This window comes from Chlorocebus sabaeus, chromosome 17, assembly GCF_047675955.1.
Source record: "Chlorocebus sabaeus isolate Y175 chromosome 17, mChlSab1.0.hap1, whole genome shotgun sequence".
In the NCBI taxonomy this organism is placed as follows: Eukaryota; Metazoa; Chordata; class Mammalia; order Primates; family Cercopithecidae; genus Chlorocebus; species Chlorocebus sabaeus.
In genome coordinates, this window is record NC_132920.1 from 8,009,696 (window position 1) to 8,037,571 (window position 27,876).

The window sequence follows — 27,876 nt, forward strand, 5'->3', positions numbered from 1 at the left end:
GCCAAGGGCGGGACAGACTTGCCATCCATGAGGACATTGACAAAGTAGAATACTGAAGAGGTCATCAGGTGAGAAGACAAGGGCATTTCAGGCAAGTAAGTGCCTGACAGAAATGACCCAAGAAGCACAGTAGAAATTCTACAAGGAAATGAATTGTTTTGATCTGGATGCTGAGAAGAGGATCTAACCCTTGGCTGCAGAAGCCAGGTCTTCATCTTTCGACCATCCGTTCATCCTCCAAGATCTAAGTTAGTTGCGAGAAGTCCTGGGACTTGGTGGTACCAAGTAATACCTGTTCCATCAATGTTTTGCACAATAAATAATTGCCTAGCTGACTGAGGGATTGAGAGGAATTTAAGACACAGAAGTGGGAAGAGGGGTCGCTTGACAAAGAGGTGGTCACCCTCTCTGTCCTCCCGCCCTTTCCTCACTGCCGACCTAAAATGAAGGAAAAGAGTGACATAGTTGGGATGAGAATGCTTGGTGGCCTATTTCCTGTTGCCTCTATCTGTCCTGCTTCAATCCTCCTGCTGACTGGGAGGAGAAAACAGAAGTGTTGGGGCTAGGCGTAATTTGCAGCAGTGAGCCATAATGTGGCGTGCTTATAGCAGCCCCAGTGGTTAGCGCGAAAGGTACACATACTGGGCCTGCCCCTGTAAGACACATAACAACTCCCACAATTAATGTGAACCCTGTAGTCTCCGAACATACACGAATACAAATTTACAGTTTTTAATTTTAAGATCATGTCATAAAACTAAAAATACTCCTGAGGGCAACGAATTGTGAAATACATCATGTAAAAACTGTCTTGATCTGTTATACAGGAAGATGTGAAAGACTGTGGGTTCCTTTCTAGAGCACCACAATAAAGTGAGTATGACAACAAAGTGAGTTGCACAACTTTTTCAGCTCCCTAGTCCATAGAAAAGTTACGTTTATACTATACTGGAGTGTATTCAGTGTGCAACAGTATTATGTCTAAACCACAATGTATGCACCTTAACTAAAAAATATTTTGTTGCTAAAAACAGCATTAATGATCACCTGGGCCTTTAGGAAGTCAAACTTCTTGCTGGTGGAGGGTTTTGCCTCCATGTCAATGGCTCCTCATTGATCAGGGTGGTGGTTGCTGGAGGTTGGGGTGGCTGTGTCAATCTCTTAAGACAACAATAAAGTTTACCACATTAATCGACTCTCCTTTCAAAAAACATTTCTCTGTAGCATGCAACGCTATTTGATGGCATTTCAACCAAAGTAGAACTTCTTTCAAAATTGAAGTCAGTTCTCTCAAACCCTGCAAGCTGCTTTGTCAACTATGCCTATGTAATAGAATAAATCATTTGTTCTCATCTCTAGTGTTCACAGCATCATCACTAGGAATAAAGTCCACCTCAAGAAACCACTTTCTGTATTCACCCATAAAAAGCAACTCCTCACCGGGCACGGTGGCTCGCGCCTGTAATCCCAGCACTTTGGGAGGCCGAGGCCAGTGGATCACAAGGTCAGATTGAGACCATCCTGGCTAACGCGGTGAAACCCCGTCTCTACTAAAAATACAAAAATAATTAGCTGGGCGTGGTGGCGGGGGCCTGTAGTCCCAGCTACTGGGGAGGCTGAGGCAGGAGAATGGCGTGAACCCGGGAGGCAGAGCTTGCAGTGAGCTGAGATTGCACCACTACACTCCAGCCTGGGTGACAGAGCAAGACTCTGTCTCAAAAAAAAAAAAACAGTAACTCCTCATGTGTTCAAGTTTTACCAAGAGACTGTGGCAATTCAGTACCATCTTCAGGCTCTACCTCTAATTCTAGTTGTCTTGTTATTTCCACCACATCCGTAGTTGTTTCCTCCACTGAAGTCTTGAACCCCCTAAGTCATCCTTTAGAGTTGCAACCAACTTCTTCCAAACTGCTGTTGTTATATTTTGACTTCTTCCCGTGAATCTCACAAATGTTCCTAATGGCATCTAGAATGCTGAATCCTTTCCAGAAAGTTTTCAATTTACTTTGCCCTCTCCATCAGAGGAATCACTATCTATGGCAGCTATAATGGCGGCTATAGCCTTACGAAAATGCCTTTTTGTTTTGAAATGGAGTCTCGCTCTGTCGCCCAGGCTGGAGTGCAGTGGCTCAATCTCGGCTCACTGCAAGCAACGCCTCCTGGGTTCATGCCATTCTCCTGCCTCAGTCTCCCGAGTAGCCCGCCACGCCCGGCTAATTTTTTGTACTTTTAGTAGAGACAGGGTTTCACCGTGTTAGCCAGGGTGGTCTCAATCTCCTGATGTCGTGATCTGCCCGCCTCGGCCTCCCAAAGTGCTGGGATTACATGTGTGAGCCACCACGCCTGGCCTACAAAATGTATTTATTAAGAAATACATTTTTATTTATTCCGTTCACCTCTGCATCTCAAAGTGCTGGGATTATAGGCATGAGCCACCTCACCCAGCTAGCACTTTCAATTTCCTTAAAACTTTTCCTTTGCACTCCCAAGTTGGCTGTTTGGTCCAAGAGGCCTAGCTTTCAGCCTGTTTTGGTTTTGACATGCATTCCTCAAGAAGCTTAATCATTTCTAGAGAGAGAGACGTGCAACTCTTCCTTTCACCTGAGCACTTAGGGGCTACTGTAAGTTTACTAAGTGGCCTAATTTGAATACTCTTGTGTCTCGAGGAAGAGGGAAGCCCGAGGAAAAGGAAAGAAATGGGGAATAGCTGGTCAGTGGAGCAGTCAGAACACACACAACATTTATTAAGTCTGAAGTCTTATATGGGCATGGTTTGCGGCACCCCAAAAATAATAACAATAGTAAAAAAGGTCACGGGACACAGATCACTGTAACAGATACAGTAATGAAAAAAATTCAAAATAATGTGAGAATTACCAAAATGTGACACAGAGACATGAAGCAAGCACAAGCTGATGGAAAAACGGTGCCAACAGACTCGCTCGAAGCAGGGTTGCCACAAACCTTCAATGTGTTGAAGATGCAGTAAAATGAGGTGTGCCGTGTTCACACACCTGGCCTGTTAAGCCACCTGACTCAGTAACTTGAGAGGCAAAAATGGGGGCCTGTTACAATCCTCGTTTTGTTATAAACAACAAAATCATGATTTGCCTGGAGAAGAGAAAGGAAACTAACCTTACTGATGGCCAAGAGCTACGTATTAGGCTTTTTTCTTCATGTTGTCCACATTAATCCTCCTAATTCAGCATTATCTTTTTTTTTTTGGAGATTAAGAAAACGTGATTAACTGCTTTGTTTAAAGTCATACAGCTACTAAGTGATAAAAACAGGACTCAACCTGAGTGCTGTGTATTTCCCAAGTATCTGCTCTTGCTGCTAGAACTTTGACAGGTCCACTGGTCAGACTTAGCATCAACATGAAAACATTAAGTAGCATTAAACGGGACAGCTCCCGAAGACCCCATTTTTCTCATTGTTTGTAAAGATAAGGTCTTTAGCGCTACAATAACTATTATTTATTCAACCAGCAAGAGTTATAAAATATACAGATCTTCTAATGAAGTGCCTCCGTTCTTCACACAGCACTTTAACAGCAGTTCTTTCCATGAGAGTTGGCTTTCAGTTTAGAAAAAATCTAGTAATTAAAAATCCAAAATTAGTAGGACAGTAAGACTTTCCCATCTCCATTTTTATATTTATTTTCCTCCTTACAGGAGGAAGAATTTCCCATCTCTTTTTGACCACTGCATATTACAATAAGCCTAACAACAGAAAAGAATCATTAACTCAAGAGGAACTGGAAGAATGTATCTTCCTCCAGTTTCCCATAGGGCAGTTCAGTAGTTAGTTTCACCCCAATGAACACTGACTACAGAAAGAAAGAAACAACCAAGAAATATTTTTTCAACCACATTTACTAGCTCACATAAATATTTAAAACAAATCCATCTGTCTTCCCTGTTTCCTTGGCACAATTTATCACAGTTCTTAACAAACTACCATAAATATCCATAAGGGGAAAATGAATTTTAGAATATGAAAGAGAGATTAATAAATAGCCAAATATGTCAACCATTGAAAGGACCACCAATTTTTTTTAAGATTAAGCCCCTGATTTGCAACTTTTATTGAAATAAATGTCATCTATTAAAAACAAGGTTAATTTATAACTTATCTCAACTTGTTTAAGAGCAATTGAATTTTGACATAAAAATTGCAAAACTTCAACTAAAGAACAAATAAAACATTCAGACACAAGTTTACACTTCAAAAATTCTATCAACTTCAACAAATAATGAAGGACTGTATATTAATTTACATTAGTCCTGTGGCCCGGAGTACATTTTCCATTGAAAACATTTTTAATAGATCTTCTGTATGGCATGGACAGCTTCTAGTGGGAATTAGTATATAGTCTGTTCTTGATGAAGACAACACTAGACAGATGTTGCCTGATGCCTGGATGATGCTGAATGTGACAAAACCAGCGAGACACATTAAGGTATTTCTCCTTTTCTTGAACTGTCAGGTCAACCTAAGTAGAGATTAAAAACATACACACACAACACAGATGTTACATAAGCACAACTATTAATACCACTTAAGTAGGAGGTAGAAGTTGAAAAACAACAACAACATCAATCCCCCAAGAGTTCTCAAAAGCCAACATATTCAGATAGGAGTAAAAGTTTCAGCCCAATGAACACTGACTTGTAAAAGTTCTTCATGTTCAATGCTATGTTCAGTTCAAAACCAGATGTGCTTCCTGGGAAATATCAAGTTTTCAACAAATGCAAAATTTACATTAACTGAGGATTTGGAGGTCAAAGAATTTGTTTTTTACTTCATTGGAAAGGAAGATAGATTAAGATACAGTTCTTTCTCTAGTATTTTTTAGTAAACCTAAAAAAAGGAAATGATCCATTTCAAGTGAATATTGCTTAATATAAGGGGGGGCTATTGCTAGTGGCGTGTGACTCAGATGAAGGAGGCTGAGTAAATGCATGAGAACAGACTTTCGTAATTCTGTTTGCAATAAAGCTGAACTCAGTCTTTTAGTGAATGTAGCAGTTCACCCAATTTGCTATCAAGCTACAAGAATGCTCAGAGATTTGGTTAGAGGTAGATTGATACAAACTGCAGGTGCTTATCATTTCACTGGGCTCAAATTCCGAAGTAGGTGACTCAAAGACTTTTCTCTAAGATAAATTTTGGAATTATTGAGAGTTATCAGGTAAAGAGAAAACCAGCAGGGCAGTAACTTGCAGCCATGACCCATGAATGGGCAGTGTAGTTCCTTCTCCTAAGTCACATTCACTAAACAGATAGTGCAAGTCTCTATAACACTGACAGGAGTGTTTGCAGAAAGAAAGAACTCAGTCGCCCCGCAAGCGGTACAAACCCACCAGCTGCCTGCTTGTTGGGAGACATTTTTAGTGAGATGGATGTCCTTTGCTTTTCAGAATTTAGCACATACTTGTTCTACAGGCAAACATTCTGCTAAGTTACCAGATCACCAAAGGTGAAGGACAAATCACTCTACATGCAATCATTATTACAGAATACAAAAGGATATTAACAATACAATTAAAAAGTAGGCAGTATTTTCTCATTACATGTTCATTTGGAATCATATTTGTTGGCTCAGTTTACTTAACTTGTTAGCAGGGAGAATCTTCACTGCTTCTGTTTCATAAAAATGTAAGTTCCGGGTTTTAGTGATACTTATTGAAATCCCACACACAAGCTGCTCTAGCACATCATAAAAACATATTCATCTGTTTAAGGTGTGTAGGTTGTGTCTACTTAGAAAGATGTTACTATAACTGTCTCGTCTATAACACAGTCAGTCCATGGCACAGAGATAAAGAACACATCAGTCAAGAAAACTGGCCAAGAATGTCTTTTTTAATGTAAAAGTTTAATGTTTATTAAGAAAATTCATGGTTTCACATGTAAAGAATTACATTAGGCTAACTGGTAGATTCAAACTGAAAGGAGCATCCCCTGTCAGGTGTGTTTTCATAGGCAGCACTTAATCATTTGTGGACTAAACTGAGCATCAGTCTATATTTCAAAAATATTTTGAAAAATATTTTGTAAAGGAGCATTTTGTTCTCTAAATCTTTACCATATGTAAACTGCACCAAGGACTTCAAAAGAAAATGTACGATTTATTAAAAGCTCAACCAGTAATAAACACAGCTGCAAATCTAACAAGAAATGGGAGCTTTCTTACCAAAAATGAATGAATGAATGGATAAAATTCAAAATCAACTTCGACAAATCTCTTTGCTGATAGTTAAAGCAAACAGATGTAGTAATAGGTTTTACTCCAACTTGATTTCATGTTAGCTGCTGAAATATATGATGATTCAAATCTGACCTCTTTCTTTCCATTTTAGTCCTTTCATGGCTCTTTCGTTTCAGGTAATTCTCCACTCAGCTTTTTGGTAAAGCACTTCCAAACAACAGAGTACTAATGCTTGTTTATATTCAAGTTGTTCACACAGATTTTAAACTAGGTAAAAAGGGCAATGTTATCTGTGATATTTGTATTTCAGAACAGCATTTGCTGTCACAGAGGACTAGTATATGTTGCTCACAGGCCTATTATTTAAAACAATAATAACACACAGAACACAGCAAAACAAATATTCTCCAACTTAAACATTTTACATTTGGAGTCTCCAGTGTCAGGATTATCAACAGACCCACAGTACAAAACAGTTTTTATTCCAAGAGCTCCTAAAGCTTCTAACAATTCCTAATTTATTCCAATGATTTTTTTTTTTTTTTTTTTTTTTTTTTTTTTTTTTTTTTTGAGATGGAGTCTTACTCTGTTGCCCAGGCTGGAGTGCAATGGCACAATCTGGGCTCACTGCAACCTCTACTTCCTGGGTTCAAGTGATTCTCCTGCCTCAGTCTCCCGATTAGCTGGGACTACAGGCACATACCACCACGCCCGGCTAATTTTTTGTATTTTTAGTAGAGACGTGGTTTCGCCATGTTGGCCAGGCTGGTCTTGAACTCCTGGCCTCAAGTGATCCACCAGCCTTGGTCTCCCAAAGTGCCTGAGTTACAGGTGTGAGTCACCGTGCCCAGGCCCCTATTCCAACAATTTTTAGCTAGATGATCCATTTTACAATAATTTTAGATGATCTATTTTAGAGACTACATTTATTCATTTTCCCTCAGGAAACTTTTGCCAGAAACTCACAGAGTTTTTCAAAAAGGATGAGGTTACGGTTACCACTTTCACCTCTTTTTACAGTTTAAACTTTGGAACGTGTCCCTTTGAGTCTGAGATAATTATGAATGACCTTGACTTCTTAACTCTGCTACTTTTTTGGAAGACATTCCCTATATAAACTTCCTGTAAACAAAGAAATGAACAGATTTCTCCCCTCACCAAATTTACATATTTTAAAAACATTTCTGATGGGATCCCCTGGACTACTTCACTTACAACACTGTTTTTCCACCATCCCTTTCTAGCTAAAGTTCTTTTTCCTTTCTTACAACAGGAAATAATGCAATTGTTCTAGTTACCATTTCCTGCTTCATGTCGGTCTGCATGCCAGTGTGTCTATAGTGGTGCTTGGCTCTTTCTGCCTAATAATTCCTTTTAATTTATATTGGCACTCTATCATGACTTTGAACTTTAAAGCCAAGCAGATAATATTCTGAATCACTAATTTTCCATGAAGTCATGTGAGAAACACTTTAAGTGACCTGTTCCAGATCAGGGTGACACGCTGCTTTGTTACCTTTCCAACTGGCACCACGCTGCCGCCTTTGGGACATTCTTTACGGCCAGGCCTCCTGGACTATTTTGCAGTTATTTCTTTTATTTTTCCTTTCCTTATAAAAGTACCACATGCCTCCAATGGTGCTCCAAACTTCAGAACAAAAGTATTTCAGTTGATAACAATCTTACAGTCAAGAAGCACATAATATTACAAAGGATTTTAATAATCTTGGGTAACAGTCTGTTCACAGGGATGACTATCTACTAGTGAAATCACTTTAAGAAAGCAGTGAGTCACTGGTGTTATAATAAACAGCCACACTAACAGGCAGTATAACAAAGGAAAGGCAACATAATATTCCTCAAATGGAGTTAAGATAGACCAGACCTCAGAATAACTCAGCCATGACTAAAATTGGGCTCACAATGAAACAAAATACAGTGGGATTATCTGATGACTCGAAGGTTCCTTGGCTGCTGTTTTGTACACTGTGCTGATTACGTATTCCGTACTGAATAACATGAACAAACACATGAAGGAATGCATGAGGCCAAAAATAAGTAATACTGCCAAAGCAAACAAAGCACAAAGACCTGGTAAATACCAGCAGGTGGCCAATCTGCACCTCACACCTACCCTACCTTAATTTAACACCTAGAAATCATTTATTCCACATCTGTATGTATTTGTACCCAACTTAACAGGAATGCCATTTAACACCACAGTGCGATTCTGCCATTGTGTAGGTTTTAGTCTGTGAGGCCTGTTCCTTGAGAAGGTGTTTATTTCTCTGATTACTTTGCCTGCACTTGGACTAGAGTGGAAGAGATACTTTGACTCATGACAGGAACCCAAAAGGATGGTCAACAGTGATTTACATATTAATCTATTCAATTTCACTTTGAAAAAGATAAGGATATCTTTAATCATAACATCCTAGTCACTATATATGAAGAGGACATACATTCCAAAATAGAAAATGTTAACACATAGAGAGTGCTAAATATTGTTAAAGTAATCCTAACTTTAACATGCAGTACTGAATGAAACACTTCTAACCTGCCTAAAAACCAAGTGCCCTCCAGTGCACTTAGACTCGTAATTAAATAATTTTGCGGATAGTGCTATGAATATTTTGCACTATAGGATTATGACCTTGTTCATTCTGCTGGCAAAGGAATTCCAAACAAGTTCCCTCCTTTTCAGAGTATTTCCTTTCCTTACTGCAAAACCTGCATAAACTAGAGGAAAGGAAAATTTAATTACACACTTGGATTATGAGTTGCACTTCAGTATCTTTTTTTTTTTTTTTTTTTTTTTTTTTTGAGACAGAGTCTTGCTCTGTCGCCCAGGCTGGAGGGCAGTGGCGCATTCTCGGCTCACTGCAAGCTCCGCCTCCCGGGTTCACGCCATTCTTCTGCCTCAGCCTCCTGAGTAGCTGGGACTACAGGTGCCTGCCACTGTGCCCAGCTAATTTTTTGTATTTTTTAGTAGAGACGGGGTTTCACCATGTTAGCCAGGGTGGTCTCGATCTTCTGACCTCATGATCCGCCCGCCTCAGTCTCCCAAAGTGCTGGGATTACAAAAATACTCTCCTTCTTAATGACAGCCCGATGCCACAGCAAGCCAGACCTTGTGGGTCTGAAGAGACATTCACTAGCCTGCTGGCTGTCATCACACAGGATGACTGATGACATTTTTCCTAATATAAAGCTTAAAAAGTTAAATGTCAAAACATATGTCACATTTAAATATATATATTTTTTAAAAGTCAACAAGTTTGTTATTGTGGTTTTCAGATAGAAATTGTTCTTGGAGCCCTGTTGGGTAGCCATGCTCACAGCAGCACAGTCTTACTAAAATCAAGTACAGACTCCCCCAAGTTCAAAGACTGTATGTAGGCTGCCACCAGGAGAGAGATGCTTAGATACCTTAGCAGCAAATCCTCTTTACCTTGGAGGCTTTTTCATTTTGAAATGAGGTAAGTTGTGCCTCATCATCATTTTAAATTCCAAAAGCTACTAAAATGTATTGAACCTAGAATGGAATAAAAAGAAGCTGGTAATCAATGTATTTCAACTCCAATAAACTTTCTCTACATTTAACTAACATCACTTAAATTATATTACACTTACACTACAAAGATAAAAAATGTGAAATAGGAACTATAAATGGGTACTAGTTGTTAAATATTGTTTTATTTATTTTTTTAAGACAGGGTCTCTCTGTTGCCCAGGCTGGAATGCAGTGGTGCAATCATGACTCACTGTGGCCTCGACCTCCCTGGGTTCAGCTGATCCTCCTACCTCATTCCCCCAAGTAGCTGGGACTACAGGCGCAGAGCTACCATGCCTGGTTAATTTTTTTCTTTTTTTTTTTTTTTTAATAGAGACGGGTTTTGCCCTGTTGCCCAGGCTGGTCATGAACTCCTGGGCTCAAGCAATCTACCTGCCTCAGCCTCCCAAAGTGCTGGGATTACAAGCATGAGCCATCATGCTCAGACTTAATATTGCTAATCTCAATAAGTATTTAGCTGTGTAAGGCACTGTGCTAAAAGCCAAGAGGGGATGAACAGAAATCAGACACATCCTCTCCCGTCCCTTATTTTGTGTAAATTGAATCATATTCTTTGTAAGTATGGGGAACATTCATTCTACTTCACTCCTGTTGTCCCAATGTAATTATTAACAGGCCTTCTTTCACAGGCAAGTGTTTTGGATGAGAAATCATGTGGTCACCCTATTTACAAAGAACACGTGTAATCAAACTTATCATAAGCTTTCCAAAACAATGAAAATTCCCTTAGATAGCCAAGGCCATCCAAATCTTCAGATATTTTTCTGACAATTTTATGATTCTATATTCTACTCATCTGCCTCGTTCATTAATAACATAATATTCTGACCAGAGATTAGCACTGGATTCCATTTTCTCTACTTCATTAATTGCTTTCATGTAAAACAGTCTAATTTCTTCAATAAGATTAATATGCCCCTGAAAATAGTTTTACACTTCTGTTGTCTCCCTCCCAAGTATAAAATAGTGGGCATACACAGTGGGCTTTCAATAAATCATTTAAAACTCATAATAGTCTTACACTAAATGAAGGATCATTCTAAGCCATTACAATAATGTTGTAGAATTTAACATAATCACTGAGGGATCTTTGAGGAACAATTCACAATAAAGTCAAGTAAATTCAAACCTAGGGATTATAGCTTGAGTAGGGGACTACTAACTGTATTATGCATTATTACAGTATGTTTGTGGGGTGAGGGGAAACCAAAAGGAATCCACTTCTACGACTGCCATGAAGCCCAGGAGTTCTGGAGGGAACTACATTCCATTCTGAATTTTCTGGTTACAATCCCTGTCTTCTCTCTTCAACCTCAACTGAAAACCCAGACTCATGAGGCCTCAATCTGTGCCCTCTTATTCTTGGCAAATGACAAAGCCAACTATGTAGGAGGCTTTTTCAGAGGAGAAAACGACTTTGTTTTTCCAAAAGACAAACCCTCCACTTTGCTTTATGAGGCAGATAGCAGCCCCAAACCATGGACAGGTTGGGGCGTGCGCAGGCCTCAATGATTACGGTATTTCATAGTTTATAACACAAAGAGCTTCCCCACACATTAAGACACTTCAGTCAGAAGACCTAGTTTGGCCCTTCCAAAAACTGAGCGCTGCGCCTTTAAACCTCAAGTTTCCTAAGCATTAGTTTCCTTCTCTGTAAAAGGAGGCTAATAACACTGGTCCTATTTCCTTCTTAGTGATGAGGCACAATGAGAAAGTATATAGGAAACTCCTTGAAAAGCATAGAGAAATACGTTTAAAATTTTATTCAGTGTTTATGCAGGGGCGACTACATACACGTGCCAGGAATTACCTCAGACAACGGTGTTACAAATATGTGCCGCTACAATCATTGAGTCAAGCAGCTTATAAATTAGAGAGAGAGATTTTCAAAGAATTACAGTAAGAGTGAAACAAGCTAGACCTAAGGTGTATATGAGGTACAAACACACACACAGGAAGGAGCACCTCAATACGGTTTAGGGGCCTGAGAGGGATTCAGCCAAGGAATGAGCGGGAACAGAGAGATACTTGGAAAATGCAAATGAAGTGGAGAGGAAAGGAAGGGCTGGGACCAGGGAGCAAAAAAGAAGAGCAATGCAAGGACGCTGGGTAGAAAGAGCCCAGCATCCAGCAGGCTCTGGGGCACATGTTGTGGCTGAGAGAATGACAGGAAGGAGGATAGCAAGGGAGGTAGAAGTCAGACGAATTGAGACAGAATTTCACTCGTCGCCCAAGCTGGAGTGCAGTGGTGCGATCTCTGCTCACTGCAACCTCTGCCTCCTGGATTCAAGTGATTCTCCTGCCTCAGCCTCTGGAGTAGCTGGGATTTCAGGCACATGCCACCATGCCTGGCTGATTTTTGTAGTTTTAGTAGAGACAGGGTTTCACCATGTTGACCAGGGTGGTCTCGAACTCCTGACCTCAGGTGATCCACTTGCCTTGGCCTCCCAAAGTGCTGGGATGACAGACGTGAGCCACCACACCCAGCTAATTTTTGTATTTTCAGTAGAGATGGTGTTTCGCCATATTGGCCAGGCTGGTTTCAAACTCCTGACCTCAGGTGATCCACCCGCCTTGGCCTCCCAAAGTAGCTGGGGTGAGCTACTGCGCCCAGCCGAGTTAATTATTTTGAGAAAGAAAAAGACACGGTCATGAGAAAGACTGCTCCAGGGGTCACCAATCTCATGTCTTACAGTCCATCCTCTTTAGATGAACAAAAGATTCTAAATACTGGAACTTGGGCAATGTCATCGGGATCAGAGGAAAAGACAGATGTGAGAGGCATTCAGGAGCTGGACATCAGGATCTGACTAACTGGATGCATGAGGCGCACAATGCACAAAAATGCATGAGTTTGGTTTTTTCCACAGGGGAAGATGGGTGTTGGGGTGATGGGGAGTTGAGCCAAGCTTTTAGGCAGAGAGATGGGTGTAAGGAAGCACACACTCTGGGGCCAAAGTGTCTGGTTTCTGGACCTTGTTCCACCACTTACTTAGGCAATCTCAAAACATTTGACCTCTCTATGCCTCAGTTATCTCATCTGTAAAATGGGGCTGATAATATTAGTGCCTACCCTATATGGCTGTTATTAGGACTAAATGAGTCAACATTTATACAGCATGAAGAACAGTGCCAAGAACATACTGAATATTATGTCATTGTTCATGAACAAATTGAAAATAAAGAGACTGACCATGTAGGTAGTGGGCAAGACTGAAATAAAAAGAAAGGAAATACAATCTGGAGCAAAGATCCAGAAAGGGGGCAGGAGGTGGAGAGGAGACTGAGGTAAGAGTCAGATGAATGGTGATATGGTTTGGCTGTGTACCCACCCAAACCTCATTTTGAAATGTAACTTCCACATGTCACAGGAGGAACCTGGTGGGAGGTAACTGTGTCATGGGGCAGGTCTTCCCTGTGCTGTTCTTGTGACAGTAAATCTCATGAGATCTGATGGTTTTATAAGTGGGAGTTCCCCTGCACCAGCCCTCTCTGCCTGCTGCCATCCATGTAAGACATGACTTGCTCTTCCTTGTCTTCTGTCATGATTGTGAGGCTTCCCCAGCCATGTGGAACTGTAAGTCCATTAAACCCTTTTTTCTGTTTATATTACCCAGTCTCAGGTATGTCTTTATCAGCAGCATGAAAAGGGACTAATACAAATGGATTGGTCTAGGAAAAAGGCAAGGCTGAGACCAGGAAAAGGAGACAAGATAGACAAGGATGCACAATCAGGCAGGCTGGAAAATGAAGGGATTCAGATGAACAGCCTCCATTTTTCTAGTCGAATGATAGAGGAAGGCTTGGTGATAAGGACTAAAGATAAAGGAGGAAGGAGAAGGAAGGGGCTTAAGGAAAGAAGTAAAGGTTTGGAAGTATCCCTGGGAGAAAAAAAAAAAAAAAAGGAGCTGATCCAGTATGAGAGCCCAGCTGCAATTGGATAGTAAACATTTTTAGTGGCAGTAATCTACAGTGTTGTAATTTCTCCTGTAGAGCTCAGCTTGGATCTTGGATGTAAGAATGAAGACATTTATTTGGACTGGCCAAGAGCCGGGAACTTACAGGGAAAAGGTGGTGACTGTAGGGTAAAGCAAAGGAGCTGAAGATACTAAGAGGATGTAGCTGAAGTTACACAAAAGGGGGTCTCGGTTGGGTGGGGAAGAAAGTATACAGATTTGGAAAACAGGAGTCAAATTACATCAGATAGAAATTAGACACTAAGAGATTAAAAGAGCTAACATAAGCCGTGTATTAGTCAGGGTTCTCTAGAGGGACAGAATTAATGGAATATATAAATACATAAAAAAAGGAGTTTATTAAGTATTAACTCACACAATCACAAGGTCCCACAATAGGCCATCTTCAGGCTGAGGAGCAAGGAGAGCCAGTCTGAGTTCCAAAACTGCAGAACTTGGGAGTCTGATGTTTGAGGGCAGAAAGCGTCCAGCATGGGAGAAAGGTGTAGGCTGGAAGGCTAAAGCAGTCTAACCTTTTCATGTTTTCCTGTCTGCTTTATGTCCGCTGGCAGCTGATTAGACGGTGCCCATCCAGACTAAGGTTGGGTCTGCCTTCCCCAGCCCACTGACTCAAGTGTTAATCTCCTTTGGCAACACCCTCACAGACATACCCAGGATTAATACTTTGCATCTTCAATACAATCAAGTTGACACTCAGTATTAACCATCACAAGTGGTTACACAGAAGATGGGGGTACTGAAGTTAAGATCTAAAGGTGGAATGGTAGGAATATGGGGTCCAGGGGATGACGACAAAACCTAAAGCATGGCTAGAGAAGTCACTGCTGAAGAAGAGCAGAAGCATAGGAAGAAAATCAAGGTCAAAGAAAAGGAAGCAACTGTGTTAACTTGATATGTGAAAGGAGTTTTTACATAGGCACCTTGTATACGGTAATTCCTTTCATTTTTATTTGATAAGCTGAAAATGCAAATCTGATTTAAATTCAAGACAAAGTTTTAAAAATCATTCTGAACACTACAGAAAAAAAGCTAGTAACTATTCAAATACTCACTATAAAGCGATGAAGTCCATAGTACAATAGGATATCTGCTAAGGTAAAGTTATACCCTGTAAGGTAGACTTTATCTTCAAGATATGAATTAAGATCCTAGAAAAAAATAAATAAATAAATATTAATGTAAAAAACAGTAATAATAAAGTTAATTACCACATAACAACTTAAAAGATTTAGGCTACTAGAAAACAAAATATCGCCATTTAATACATTTACTCTTTAACACTAATATTCATTCAAAATCACAAATCACACGCCAGTCACCTTATTTTAAAAAAACAGGCTAAACATTACTAGTCTTAAAGAAACAAGAAAACATTAGAAAATGATATTCAAAATGCCATCTATGATCATTTTAAAGTCTAGCTTTTTGTTTTTAGAAACATTTTGTTACTCATGCTCATTAGTTACACTTATTTTTTCCATTACAATATAAAAAATTCCCCAACAATTTCAATCTCTTTAGAGAATTCTAAGAAACTCTATATCCATGAAACAATAATTCACCCATTTTCCCTTGCCTCTAGGTCCTGGCAACCACCATTCTACCTTGTTTCTATGAATGTGACTACTTTAGATACCTCATATAACAGCAATCACAAAATATATGTACTTTTGTAACTGGCTTGTTTCACTGAATATAAAGTTCCTCCATGTAGCATGCAGCACGTCAGAATTTCCTTCCTTTTTAGGGCTGTATAATATTCCACTGTGTGTATAGACCACATTTTATCGATTCCTGTGTCAACAGACATGGTTGTTTCCACGTTGGCTATTGTAATGCTGCTGTGAACAGGAGTGTACAAACATATCTTCAAAACCATGCTTTTAATTATTTTGGGTATATACCTACAAGTACAATTGCTGGACCATATGGTAATTCTATTAATGTCTTGAGGAAGTGCTATTCTGCTTTTCATAGCAGTTGTACATTTTACATTCCCACCAACAATGCACAAGGGTTACCATTTCTTCATATTCTCACCAACACATGTTACTCTGAGGGATTTTTTTTTGGTAGTAGCCATCCTAAGGGGTGTGAGATGATATCCCATTGTAAACGTGATCTACATTTCCCTAACGATTAGTGATTCCAGCATCTTTTCATATGCTTGCTGGCCACTAATATATCTTCTTTGGCTAAATGTATACTAAAGTCCTTTGCCACTTTTGAAATCAGGATATTGGGTTTTTTGTTGCTGAGCTGTAGGAGTTCTTTACATATTCTGAGTATTAACCCCTTATCACACATATAATTTACAAATATTTTCTCCTACTCTGTGGGTTGCCTTTTCACTCTGTTGTCTCCTTTGATTATGTCCAGAAATGTTTAATTTTGACATAGTCCAATTTATCTATTTTTACTTTTGTTAGAAGTATTGCCTGGCAGACCAGCATGAATATGTCAATTTCCTGAGATGGAAACTGTTGGCTTCTCTTAAAATTAACACTTAAATTTAGCAGAACAGGAATTTACATTGAATTACAGTCAATTAAGTGAAACAACAGATTCATAAAACCTTCAGAGGAAGATTTTGTAAATAAGTTATATGAACTATCATTAGATATTCTCTGAGGCTCCTCTAAAGACTAGATATAAAACTGTCCAGTGATCAACAGTATTTATTCTAGAAGAATTCCTTAAACTATAGAGAGGGCATTTTGTTCCAATTCTCAAATCACATCTGTCTTAGTCCACTTGGGCAACTGTAATAGAATATATAGACTGGGTGGCTTGTAAACAAGAGAGATTTATTCTTCACAGTTCTGGAGGCTGGAAGTCTAAGATGAAGGTGATGGCAGATGCAGTGTCTGGTAAGGGCTTGCTTCCTGGTTCACAGGCAGCCGTCTTTTCACTTGGTGGAAGGGGTGAGGTCTCTCCCAGGCCTTTTTTTAGGGCAATAATTCCATTCATGAACGCTCTGCCTCCAGGACCTAATCACCCCCAAAGACCCCACCTCCTAACTCCATCACTTTGGGGGTTAGAATTTTAACATATAAACTTGGGGAGGGGGAGTCAAACATTCAGACCATAGCAACATCCCAAAGTGTCTGGAATATAGTGGTTCAGCAATCAGTAAAAAATGTTTGCAGAATTTAATTTAATCTCTTTGAATTTGCAAACAAAGTGAACATGATACATGCTCAACATGAAGATAATGTGGATGAAGACCTTTATGATAATCCACTTCCACTTAATAAAGAGTAAACACATTTTCTCTTATGATTTTCATTTAAAGACAGTCATTTTCAAAACCGTATATGAATATGGGACCCTAAAGGTGGTACAGATGAGAACATAAAGGAATATAGACACAAATGAGACAGGCATGGAAGAATCAAAATAAAATTTCGGTGGAAAGGGTAGAATGTATTGGTATATTAGGGACTACCACTTAAATTTTACAGTAATCTGTTGAATGGATATGATTTCTCTCCAAATATCTTCAGAGAAATCAGCTTTGAGAAAGTATAAGAAATTAAATATCTTAATTAAATTTCAAATAAAATAAATACATCTTCATTTAATTTCAAGAAGAAAGACCTGAAACAATAACAGTTTTGTATATTTTCTCCAAAAACAGAATCTATATCCATGTTTTAGAGATAAAGACCTTTTTTTTTTTGAGACGGAGTCTCACTCTGTTGCCCAGACTAGAGTGCAGTGGCACGATCTTGGCTCACCACAACCTCCGCCTCCAGGGTTCAAGCAATTCTCCTGCCTCAGCCTCCTAAGTAGCTGGGACCACAGGCACACAACATGCCCGGCTAATTTTTTGTATTTTTAGTAGAGATGGGGGTTTCACTATATTGGCCAGGCTGGTCTTGAACTGACCTCGTGATCAGCACGCCTCAGCCTCCCAAAGTGCTGGGATTACAGGCGTGAGCCACCGTGCCCGGCCAAGACTCTTAAAAATGTAGTTTTTATAAACGATGACTAGGTAATATTTTCTGGGTTCATGATATAACTAAAATTTTTCCTACCAAAAGACAGAGTTTCACACATTCAAAATATTCACAGGTGAGAACTAATTATGTCTGACGTTTGTGTCCTTTTTTTTATTTTTACAATTCTTTCTGATGCTATTGTCAAACTTTTTAAATACTTCCCCTACAATTCCACCTGATTTTTATTTTTCCTTCCATCTATCAAACTTTCTAATAATACAAAAAAGTTGAAAAAGCAGTAAAATAAACAACTATATACCCTCCATCTAGACTCAACACGTTAGTGTTTTGCACTGCCTGCTTTTTGAAATTATATACTACCTTATTTATGAGGCATTTAAACTTAGCATTGTGGTTTTAGCACTGAAATGGAACTTTGACAAATAAGAATTAAACCCTTTCATAATATCCTAAAAGGAAGAGTTTTAAAAATAAATAATAAAAACCTATACAGCCCAGTATAAACACAGGCAAAGAATACATGTAAATTTTTAAAAATAATAAAATAGCTAATAAGCAGTATGAAAATGACACATTAATTGTATTCAAAAAAATAAGCAAATAATTTTTTTTTTTTTTGAGACAGAGCCTTGCTCTGTTGCCCAGGCTGGAGTACAGTGGGGTGACCTTAGTTCACTGCAACCTCCACCTCCCAGGTTCAAGTGATTCTCCTGCCTCAGCCTCTTGAGTAGCTGGGACTACAGGTGTGCACCATCACGCCCAGCTAATTTTTCTGTTTTTAGTAGAGATAGGGTTCCACCATGTTGGCCAGGCTGGTCTCGAACTCCTAACCTCAAGTGATCTGCCCGCCTTGGCCTCCGAAAGTGCGGGGATTTCAGACGTGAGCCACTGCGCACAGCCTCAAACAAATAATTTTTAAATTTTCTTGTTTTGGTAATTAAATTGGGGTAGTGAAGGAGAAAGAGGTAATACCATGTTAGTTTTGTGGAAGAGGCCGCTCTATTATGCTACGATACTATAATGATTTACTTTTCTAGAGGACAAATGAGCAACATAGCTTAAACATATATAGCTTTTAGCCTAGCAGTTTATCTTGTAGGAATTTAGCCTAAGGCGGCCGGGCACGGTGGCTCACTCCTGTAAGCCTAACACTTTAGGAGGCCAAGACGGGCAAACCTCTTGAGGTTAGGAATTCAAGACCAGCCTGGTCAACATGGTGAAACCCCATCTCTACTAAAAATACAAAAAAATTAGCTGGGTGTGGTGGTGGGCACCTGTAATCCCAGCTACTTGGGAGGCTGAGGCAGAAGAATCACTTGAACCCAGAAGGCAGAGGTTGCAGCCTGTGTGACAGAGTAAGACTCTGTTTCAAAAAAAAAACAAACAAAAAGGCTAAGGAAACAATGGGAATGTGCTCAAATATTTAGCTACAATCTAGTAACTACCAAGGGATACATAATTTAAATTGTGGTATAATTACAGTTAACCCTTGAACAACGCAGGTTGGAATTGCACAGGTCCACTTAAACACAAATTTTCTTCTGCCTCTGCCACCCAAGAGAACAAGACAAACCCTTGCTCTTCCTCCTCCTCCTCAGCCTACTCGATGTGAAGTGAAGACTATGAGGATAAAGACCTATATGACAATCTACTTCCACTTGATGAATAGTAAACGTATTCTCTCCTCCTCATGATTTTCTTAATAATATTCTTTTCTCTAGCTTACTTTAAGAATACAGTATATAACACACATAAAATACAAACTATGTATTAATTTGCTTTATGTTACAGGTAAGGCTTGCAGTTAATGGTAGGATATTAGCAATTGAGTTTTTGGGGAATCAAAATTATAAATGGATTTTCAACTGCTCAGGGAGTCAGTGCCCTGCATTGTATATGATGCAACACTAACATCTTATTAAAAGGAGAGTGTAAGTGAATACTTGTTGACGTAAAAAGGTGTTGACAACACATTGTCAGTGAACAAAAAAAACAGTTTACTGGCCAGGCGAGGTGGCTCACACCAGTAATTCCAGCACTTTGGGAGGCTGAGGTGGGAGGATCATTTGAGTTCAGGAGTTAAGACCAGCCTGGACAACACAGAGAAACCCTATCTCTACTAAACACACAAAAAAATAAGCCATGCGTGGTGGTGCGCGCTTGTAATCCCAGCGTGCCTGTAATCCCATTTACTTGGGAGGCTGAGGCACAAGAATCGCTTGAACCCAGGAGGCGGAGGCTGCAGTGGGCCAAGATTGCACCACTGCACTCCAGCCTGGGTGACAGAGTGAGACCCTGTCTCAAAAAAAAAAAAAAAAAAAAAAAAACCCAACAGGTTACCATGCCCAGTAGGTGCCCGTTTTATTTTTTGTTTTTGTTTTTTTTAATACATACACAAGTACATACAAAAGGAAAAAAAAGCATAGAAAAAACACGAAAGGGGTTTAATAAATATCTGATGGCCGACCATAAGCATTATTAATAGTTCTCTCTTGCTGGTGGGACTATGGATGTTTCAAATGTCTTCCATTTGCTTATTTTTACTTCCTAAATTCTGTAATATTTACTGCTTTTAAAATAAAAACAGCACTGTTTTAAAATAGCAAAACAAAACAACCCTTTTCCCATCTGTGCATGTGGCCAAAATCACATTGCAATCCACTCTATACATAATCAGTCTCACCTGCCAGTCTGAGTTCTGTAAGGGCAGAAACTGTGTCTAATGCACCACCAGCCCTTAGAACTGCATCCTGGTGCATTGCAAGTGCTTATGTTGTAGGTGCAGATGAGCAGACTGCGGTCAAACAAGGAAGACAATGCAAATTGCCCAGCTCCACATATATTTCAAAAACAATGCAAATTGCCCAGCTCCACATACATTAGAGGCTCCCAATTAAATATTTACATGTCTCAGAGATAACACTTTGGAAGTTACTTCTATGCTTCTAATACCACATCTATTAATGTAACTTTTGAACCTTATAAACCCAATTCATTGAAATTCTGTTCCTATCTTTCAGAATCAAGTTCATTACTATCCTTTCCTTTGGAAAACTATAAAAGAAGGTTGTGTTCACTTTTTATTTGCCTGAAATCTCAAATTCACTTGGAGAGAGGATATGACTGCTTCCCCCTGGAAATACTGTCAATAGTAGGGGCACAAGAGAAGGGTCCCTGTGAATGACCACCATGGTATTAAGAATAAATGGTTGATCACGACAGACATACAGAGGGCCAAATTCTGAAACTGACTTTCTACCAGTTCTCTTGATGGCATCTATCAAGAATACAGTTTGAGCCATTTTGCCCAACGTGATAAAGGAAGACCTTTCTTGCACAACTTTTATTGCCATGATAAAACAATCACAATAAAATTAAGAAACAGAAGGAATTTCTACAGTGATATGCTGTTGTCTGGATAATCTCTCAAGTTTCTCTCAAATTTAAAGCTTCAACAAAATCTTTTAAAATCTGCTTTCTTTTTATATAAATAAATTAACAAAAATAACTTTGGAATTTTTTTATTCTTGGTAACTCTGAAGCTATATCCAGTAGATTATCTTTTATTTGATGCCTTTGAAAATAAAAATTTAAAGCAATGATTCTCAAAACAGGGAAAGGTGAGCTTTCTCAGATGAGAGTTTTTTCAAACTACAACTCTAAAAGATTCTGATTCTCTCTTGCCTCTAAGAAAGTACTTTACCTCTTAGAGAATCGGGATTGTCGAGTGGAGCATCACATTAAAAAAAACAAGAAAAGTCATATTGTAATACTGTAATTACTATGACAAAGGTTCTGAAGGGAAAGCACAGGGTGCCGTGACTGCATATAGAACAAAGAACCTCATCCAGCTGAAAGAGAAGTAGTCAAGAAAGTTTCCAAGGCAGCTACCTCAGCTGAGATCTGAGGGGGAGGGCGGGGCGGGGGGAGGACAGAGTCTGTTCCAGGCAGAGGGAATAACAGATGCAAACTACTGAGGCAGAAGGAAAGAGGTGAAGAAAGCCAACAGCTGCAGCTTTTTAATCTGAGGGGAAAGAGATTTCTGATGAACAGTTCATGCATTTCAGCCTGTAAGAGAGGCCATGATACCTTCAGCAGTGTGTGGATATCCTTTTTACTGGAGTGTCCGTCTATCTGAGTGACCCTGTACTCTAACCATTGCTGAACGATTGCTTTTTCTTCTGCAGTACTCCCCAGCAAATATTCTTTGTTGGCTTGCTTGACTAGATGAGCTGCTATAGTAGTCAATCCTGTTAGACTTGGACCATTGTTTGTCTGAAGAACCGGAATCTTAAAAAGAAAAAAAAAAGGTTCACAGAATTTAACAAACAAGGACCACATCACGATTACAACTTCTAAGTAACCACAAAATCCCTCAACTGTTTTTTAAAATAATCCCGGATTTTACTCTAAGATACTAAATTACAAACAAATGAAAGTCTGGAAAATAGCAGTTAAATAATTTACAATGTGGTAACAGATGCTTAATGATGAAACTGCTATTAACATTGCAAAAATCAGTATAATATTACTACAGTAATTTTAAGCTACGTACAATGAGAGAAAATGGAAATTCTAATTATACAGTATTAATTTCAATCAAGTTTACTTGCACCCTATTATATAGCAAAGTGATCATATTTAAATAAACCTGACTTCTTGTTTCCCCTGTTACAATAGCAACACAAGTTTGCTTGTGTATAAGAAATTGACAATTAATTTAAATTTTCTTGATACACAAATAAGCATAATGCATTCTGAGAAATGTAAAAGAAAATGGAAAGTATTACCTAATGGGAAGACTGACCAAACACAAATAATAACTATACAATCTCAATGTCTTAAGCAAATGAAAAAAGAACTGTTTTTTTTTGGTAAGACTGCTGCTTTTTTCTGCAAAGAAATAGCATCTTTTTTTTTTTTTGAGACGGAATCTCACTCTGTCACCCAGGCTGGAGTGCAATGGCATGGTCTCAGCTCACTGCAACCTCTGCCTCCTGGGTTCAAGCGATTCTCCCACCTCAGCCTCCCGAGTAGCTGGGACTACAGGCACGTGCCAATACACCCAGCAATTTTTTGTAATTTTAGTAGAGATGGGGTTTCACTATGTTGGCCAGGCTGGACTCAAACTCCCGACCTCGTGATCCACCCACCTCGGCCTCCCAAAGTGCTGGGATTACAGGCGTGGGCCACCGCATCCAGTCGAATTATATCTTGTTCTCTGTAATGATTTACACTTTGCAAGGCATTTTCATATACCTACATCAACAGGACTTGATGAAGTCTACAAGGAGATTAATACTCTACAGGATACAGATTCAAAGTCAGGACGTAACTTCAAAGTAAAGGTGGTAAAAGTTCTTTCCACTTTCCATTCACTATTCATAGCTCCTTGACTTCTCACTTCTGCCTTCAACTCAAATGAAACCACAATCTCTAGGATCACCAATAAATTAAATGTACTGAAAGAAAACAATATGGAACCCTCTGAGGGGTGCCAGTAATGTTCTATTCCTTGACTGGGTGGTTACCTGAGTATGTTAACTTTGTGGTAACATCAAGATGTGTGTACTGAATGTATGGTATATTTGAGGGAAAAAAGAGAAATCAAATGACTCATAATTGCTGGGCGGGAGGGGACAGAACTAACTCTAAAGACAATTATTTGTAAAAATAAATTATCCACAACCCAACCATGCTCTAAAAAAATTCCCAGTTACCTTCTCATCTAATCATTACATCTTATAAGATAAGGTAAGTAATCTCATCCTCATTTTACAGATAATAAAAACCAAGGTCGCTAGGTTTGCAATGGCAGACCCAGTGTTTGAATAAAGTCCTATTGGCTCAAACATCCATTTTCTTTCCTTTACATAGCCTAAAGTACACAATTCTTATGCAGTTGCAATTATGAGACATACACTATTTTCACATTCATTTTAAGGTTCCATAGTCCTCAAAGTAATTACTTTTAACGGCTACATTATGCAATAGCCGTGTACTGCATAATGATGTTCTGCATGGCATATCCAATGGCAGTCCCCTAAGATTACAGTCAAGTATTTTTACTGTACCTTTTCCATGTTTCAATATATTGAGATGCACGAATACTTACCATTGTGTTACAACTGCCTACATTATTCAGTACAGTAACACATGCAGTACGGGTTTGTAGTCTGAAGGAGCAATAGGCTATATCACATACCTACTGTTTGTGAAGTAGGATATACTATCTAGGTTTAAGAATACTCTGGCCCCGCGCGGTGGCTCACGCCTATAATCCCACCACTTTGGGAGGCTGAGGCGGGCGGATCACCTGAGGTCGGGAGTACGAGACCAGCCTGACCAACACGGAGAAACCTCGTCTCTACTAAAACCTCGTCTCTACTAAAAATACAAAAATTAGCCGGGCGTGGTGGCGCATGCCTGTAATCCCAGCTACGCGGGAGGCTGAGGCAGGAGAATCGCTCGAACCCGGGAGGCGGAGGTTGCAGTGAGTCAAGATCGTGCCATTGCACTCCAGCCCAGGCAACAAGAGTGAAACTCTGCCTCAAAAAACAAAACAAAACAAAACAAAAAAACCCCAGAACACTCTATAATGTTCACACAATGATGAAATTGCCTAACAATGCATTTCTTGAAACATATCCCTGTCTTTAAATAACACGTGACTGTATGTCAACGTGCTGATGTACCATAATTTAGAGAATCATTCTCCTGGATAAGGATCTCTGAACTGCTTTCAGTTTTTAACTATGATTGGTAATGCTGCAGTGAATGCCTTATCGCTGGCTCACTGCTGTCAGCTGTCTTCCCAAAAAATGGCTGAATCTTATCACATATGGCCAGCACTTCCCCATACAAGCAAACGGAAATTTTCACTAGCTGCTCACTGCTAAAATGTTTTAATTAAAATAAAATTTAAAACCACACTCTGAACTCCAAAGTCTTCACAGTTGGGCCTCAAACTGTTGATTTGGGGTTTACTTTGCATTGCATCATTCCACATACTGGTTTACTTACTGCCCTAAACTTCCCAATCCTTCATAATTTATTGGTTTTACACATCTTTCAAAGCGTAATCCCTTAAACGCCAGCTCTTGCATGAGTTTATAAATCCATTTTTATAGTCAGAATTAACTTCCTTTTTCACACTCCTCAACAGTGTTTTCCTCCATGTGGAGTCCTAATTAGTGAAAAGTCGTCAGGTTGAGGGGACCAAGGGAAAGCAAAAAGAAAAGGCCAATAAGCTACAAGTCTGCCTTTCTTCATGGTCCAGGACACAGCCCTTCTGCACCAATAACTCAATAATCTTTCCGTGTCCAGCTATCACCGGACCTCTGACTGATAGAAAACTCAAGTTAGCTCACTGCAACCTTAGTGTTATCAGTACTGCACAAACCCCTCTTCAGCACACAGCAGAAGTACTATTCCGTAAAATCCCCAGCCAGCCTTTGTTTCCTTGCGGTTAGCTCCTCTCTTACTAACTTGCCCGTTGCACTCTCGCAACATATTTTCATACTTTCTCTAATAAATCTGCTTTTCTTTACCTACAGCTGTCCTGGTGAATTCTTACCCTGGCGCCACCCGCCCCAGAGACTTGCTGCTCACCCGCGACAGTCCATAAAGTGCTTATTATGTTGTGCTTTAAATTATTTGCTGATGATTGTTTCTCATACTAGATAATACTCATATCTTGGCAACGGTCCCTAAAAAATATAAACTACACTAGGCGCGGTGGCTCACGCCTGTAATCCCAGCACTTTAGGAGGCCAGGGCAGGTGGATCACCTGAGGTCAGGAGTTCAAGATCAGCCTGGACAACATGGTGCAACCCCATCTCTACTAAAAATACAAAAATCAGCCAAGCGTGGTGGCGCACACCTGTAATCCCAGCCACTTGGGAGGCTGAAGCAGAAGAATCGCTTGAACCCGGGAGGCAGAAGTTGCAGTGATCCGAGATCATGCCATGGCACTCCAGCCTGGGCAACAGGCAAGACTTCGTCTCAAAAAAAAAAAAAAAAAAAAAAAAAAAAAATATATATATATATATATATATATATATGTATGTATGTATGTATATATGGCACTCTTTCAATTTAAATGGTTGCAATGTTTGTCCACTCGGCCATATATATTGTATTTATATTATATATGTATTATGTAATATATACACTAAACTAGCGAGTAGGGGCTTGAAGGGACAGAATCATCACTGGGGCAGAGGAAACACCAAAAGAAGGTCACTTTGGCTCCGATGCCTACTCTGCCACCAATCACAGGGCTGAACACTTAACCCTCTAGGCTTCAGGTTAACTTAAATAAAAACTATACTACTACTTTCTAAACAAGATCAACATGGACCAAATGAAGAAGAGAAAAAATTAAAGACAAAAAGCAAACATAATTTGGAAAAAGATCTCAAAGGAGCGAAAAAAACATATCTGAAGTAGTCTTCCTACAACCAATTTCCTTCTCTAATACATTCCCTCTACGACAAACAACTGTAAAACACAAACGTTTTAACAGTGCCTCACCAGGCAATCTCATACCTCATTCTCTGTGGGTCGCACACTTAAATTGATACCCCAAGGCTTTAGAAACGCCTTCCCCGAATCGCCTAGATTGGGCCAAGACTCCTTAGGTGTTCTCTTTGCCATTTATGGTGCAACGTGGCACTCTTTCAATTTAAATGGTTGCAGTGTTTGTCCAACCGGCCAAAAAGCAAGCTTCCTGAGGGGAGGAAGCATGTTCCCCTAAATCAGCACTGTATTCCCCCGGCCCAGCACAGTGCTACCTGGCACCCTGTTAGCTAGCACGGAATCGCTGCGTAATAACTGAATGAAAGGTGCGATTACGGTTAAAAAAAAAAAAAAAAGCCAGTTAATACTGAATACAAACGCGGGGCTTCCAGGTTGGAAGGAGCAACTGGTTTCGTTTCCTCATAATGGGATGATTTCCCAGGAGGTGAAGTTCAGGCCGAGCCCGACCTGAGCTAGTTATCCCCTCCCTCCGGGAGGTAGGGCGGCAGGGGCCGAGGCCCAGAGGTGCCAGCCTGCTCGCGGCGCAGACACGTGGGGAGCTGGGTAGCAGCATCCTCACTCCGCCGGTATTGGGTGGCCGGCCCGGGTACTGCCAGGGCTCGGCAGACCCCGCTCCCGTCCACCTCTTCCCCTCTGCGCCGCCTCTCCTTCTCACCTGTCGCTCGCCCTGAGCACTGTATTTATTCCCCTTACTCAGTCCCAGGGACTTCTCCAGCAGCGACAACTCTGCGGCCGCCGCCATCTTCCGGCCCTAGCTTCTGGAAGAGGCGAGACCTGCAGAACAAGAACCTCCCGCATTGGTGGAAACGGAAGTCCCACTGCTGCAAACTTCAGCGGCGATTGGCTGAACGGAAGGGGCGTGGAGAGCGCGGGCCAAAGCGCAGGAGGTGGGGCCAGTGGAAGGGGCGTGGCTGGGGGGCCGGGCTGAGGGCGGGGTGTGTGTGAGACAGGTGGAGAAGTGATGGCAAATTTCCACTCGAAGTGTTGGGGGAGCTACTGGTATAGTGGCCCTCGGTGGCTGCAGTAGACTGGATCTCTAAATAGCAATCTATTGACATGGCTGCCAGCGGTAACTCGTTAACTCATTTGCTAGTCTAAGAGAATTTATATATGATGGGAACTGAAATTTACCTTAGTTTGGCTCAGAAATCTATACATTTGAACAATCAAATTGAATAGCAAAGAGTTCACAATCCATTAGGAGTTTCTAACGTGTAGCATAATTCATGAGGATTTTAATTGTGTTGTAGTGGTGAATTCGAAAAACTGGTTTTTCTACTGTTAATCTACAGCTCAACACTAGCAGTAGAATTATACATTTAAAGATTATTCACAGACCCCTATGTTAGATAGGGGTCAAATAGTTACAACTCAGGGAAATCAGCCGTTAATGGAATTAATGATCTTTATTTGCAGTACCAGAAAGCTAGTTACGTAATTTATGAAGTTTTGGTATATAAACAAGGTGCCTAACTTTGCGCCACTAACTTGCTACATTCTTGTATCTTCTAAAAAAAAAGAAAGAAAGAAAATTAGTGGTATATTAGTAGTATATATTGAATATTTCTAAAAGATTTGTGAAAATGCTAAATATTTTCCACATT

The 27,876-nt window shown here is 39.9% G+C and overlaps 1 protein-coding gene across 2 annotated transcripts; it reads right to left on the bottom strand.

Moving 5' to 3' along the window:
- Positions 1–3,857: 3,857 nt before the first annotated feature.
- EEF1E1 (eukaryotic translation elongation factor 1 epsilon 1) lies at positions 3,858–27,073 on the bottom strand. 2 transcript variants are annotated; one of them, XM_007973743.3, is made up of 4 exons: positions 26,928–27,068; positions 21,820–22,020; positions 14,818–14,913; positions 3,858–4,495 (listed from the first exon to the last, which is right to left on the bottom strand). In XM_007973743.3, the coding sequence occupies exons 1-4, from the start codon at positions 27,012–27,014 to the stop codon at positions 4,355–4,357; spliced, it is 525 nt and encodes a 174-aa protein (XP_007971934.2). In that variant the 5' UTR covers positions 27,015–27,068; the 3' UTR covers positions 3,858–4,354. The 2 variants fall into 2 exon arrangements, with proteins under 2 accessions (XP_007971934.2, XP_007971936.1); XM_007973745.3 differs by lacking the exon at positions 3,858–4,495 and adding an exon at positions 7,794–8,953 and having other exon boundaries at positions 26,928–27,073.
- Positions 27,074–27,876: the final 803 nt, after the last annotated feature.

What these genes read in the sequence shown, in the direction of transcription:
- EEF1E1 (XM_007973743.3), bottom strand. Translation starts at nt 27,014, where the DNA reads ATGGCGGCGGCCGCAGAGTTGTCGCTGCTGGAGAAGTCCCTGGGACTG. An exon ending in GTGCTCAGGGCGAGCGACAG is followed by an intron (nt 22,021 to 26,927) that starts GTGAGAAGGAGA and finishes TTTCTTTTTAAG; the next exon opens with ATTCCGGTTCTTCAGACAAA. An exon ending in ATATCCACACACTGCTGAAG is followed by an intron (nt 14,914 to 21,819) that starts GTATCATGGCCT and finishes ATTTTTTTCTAG; the next exon opens with GATCTTAATTCATATCTTGA.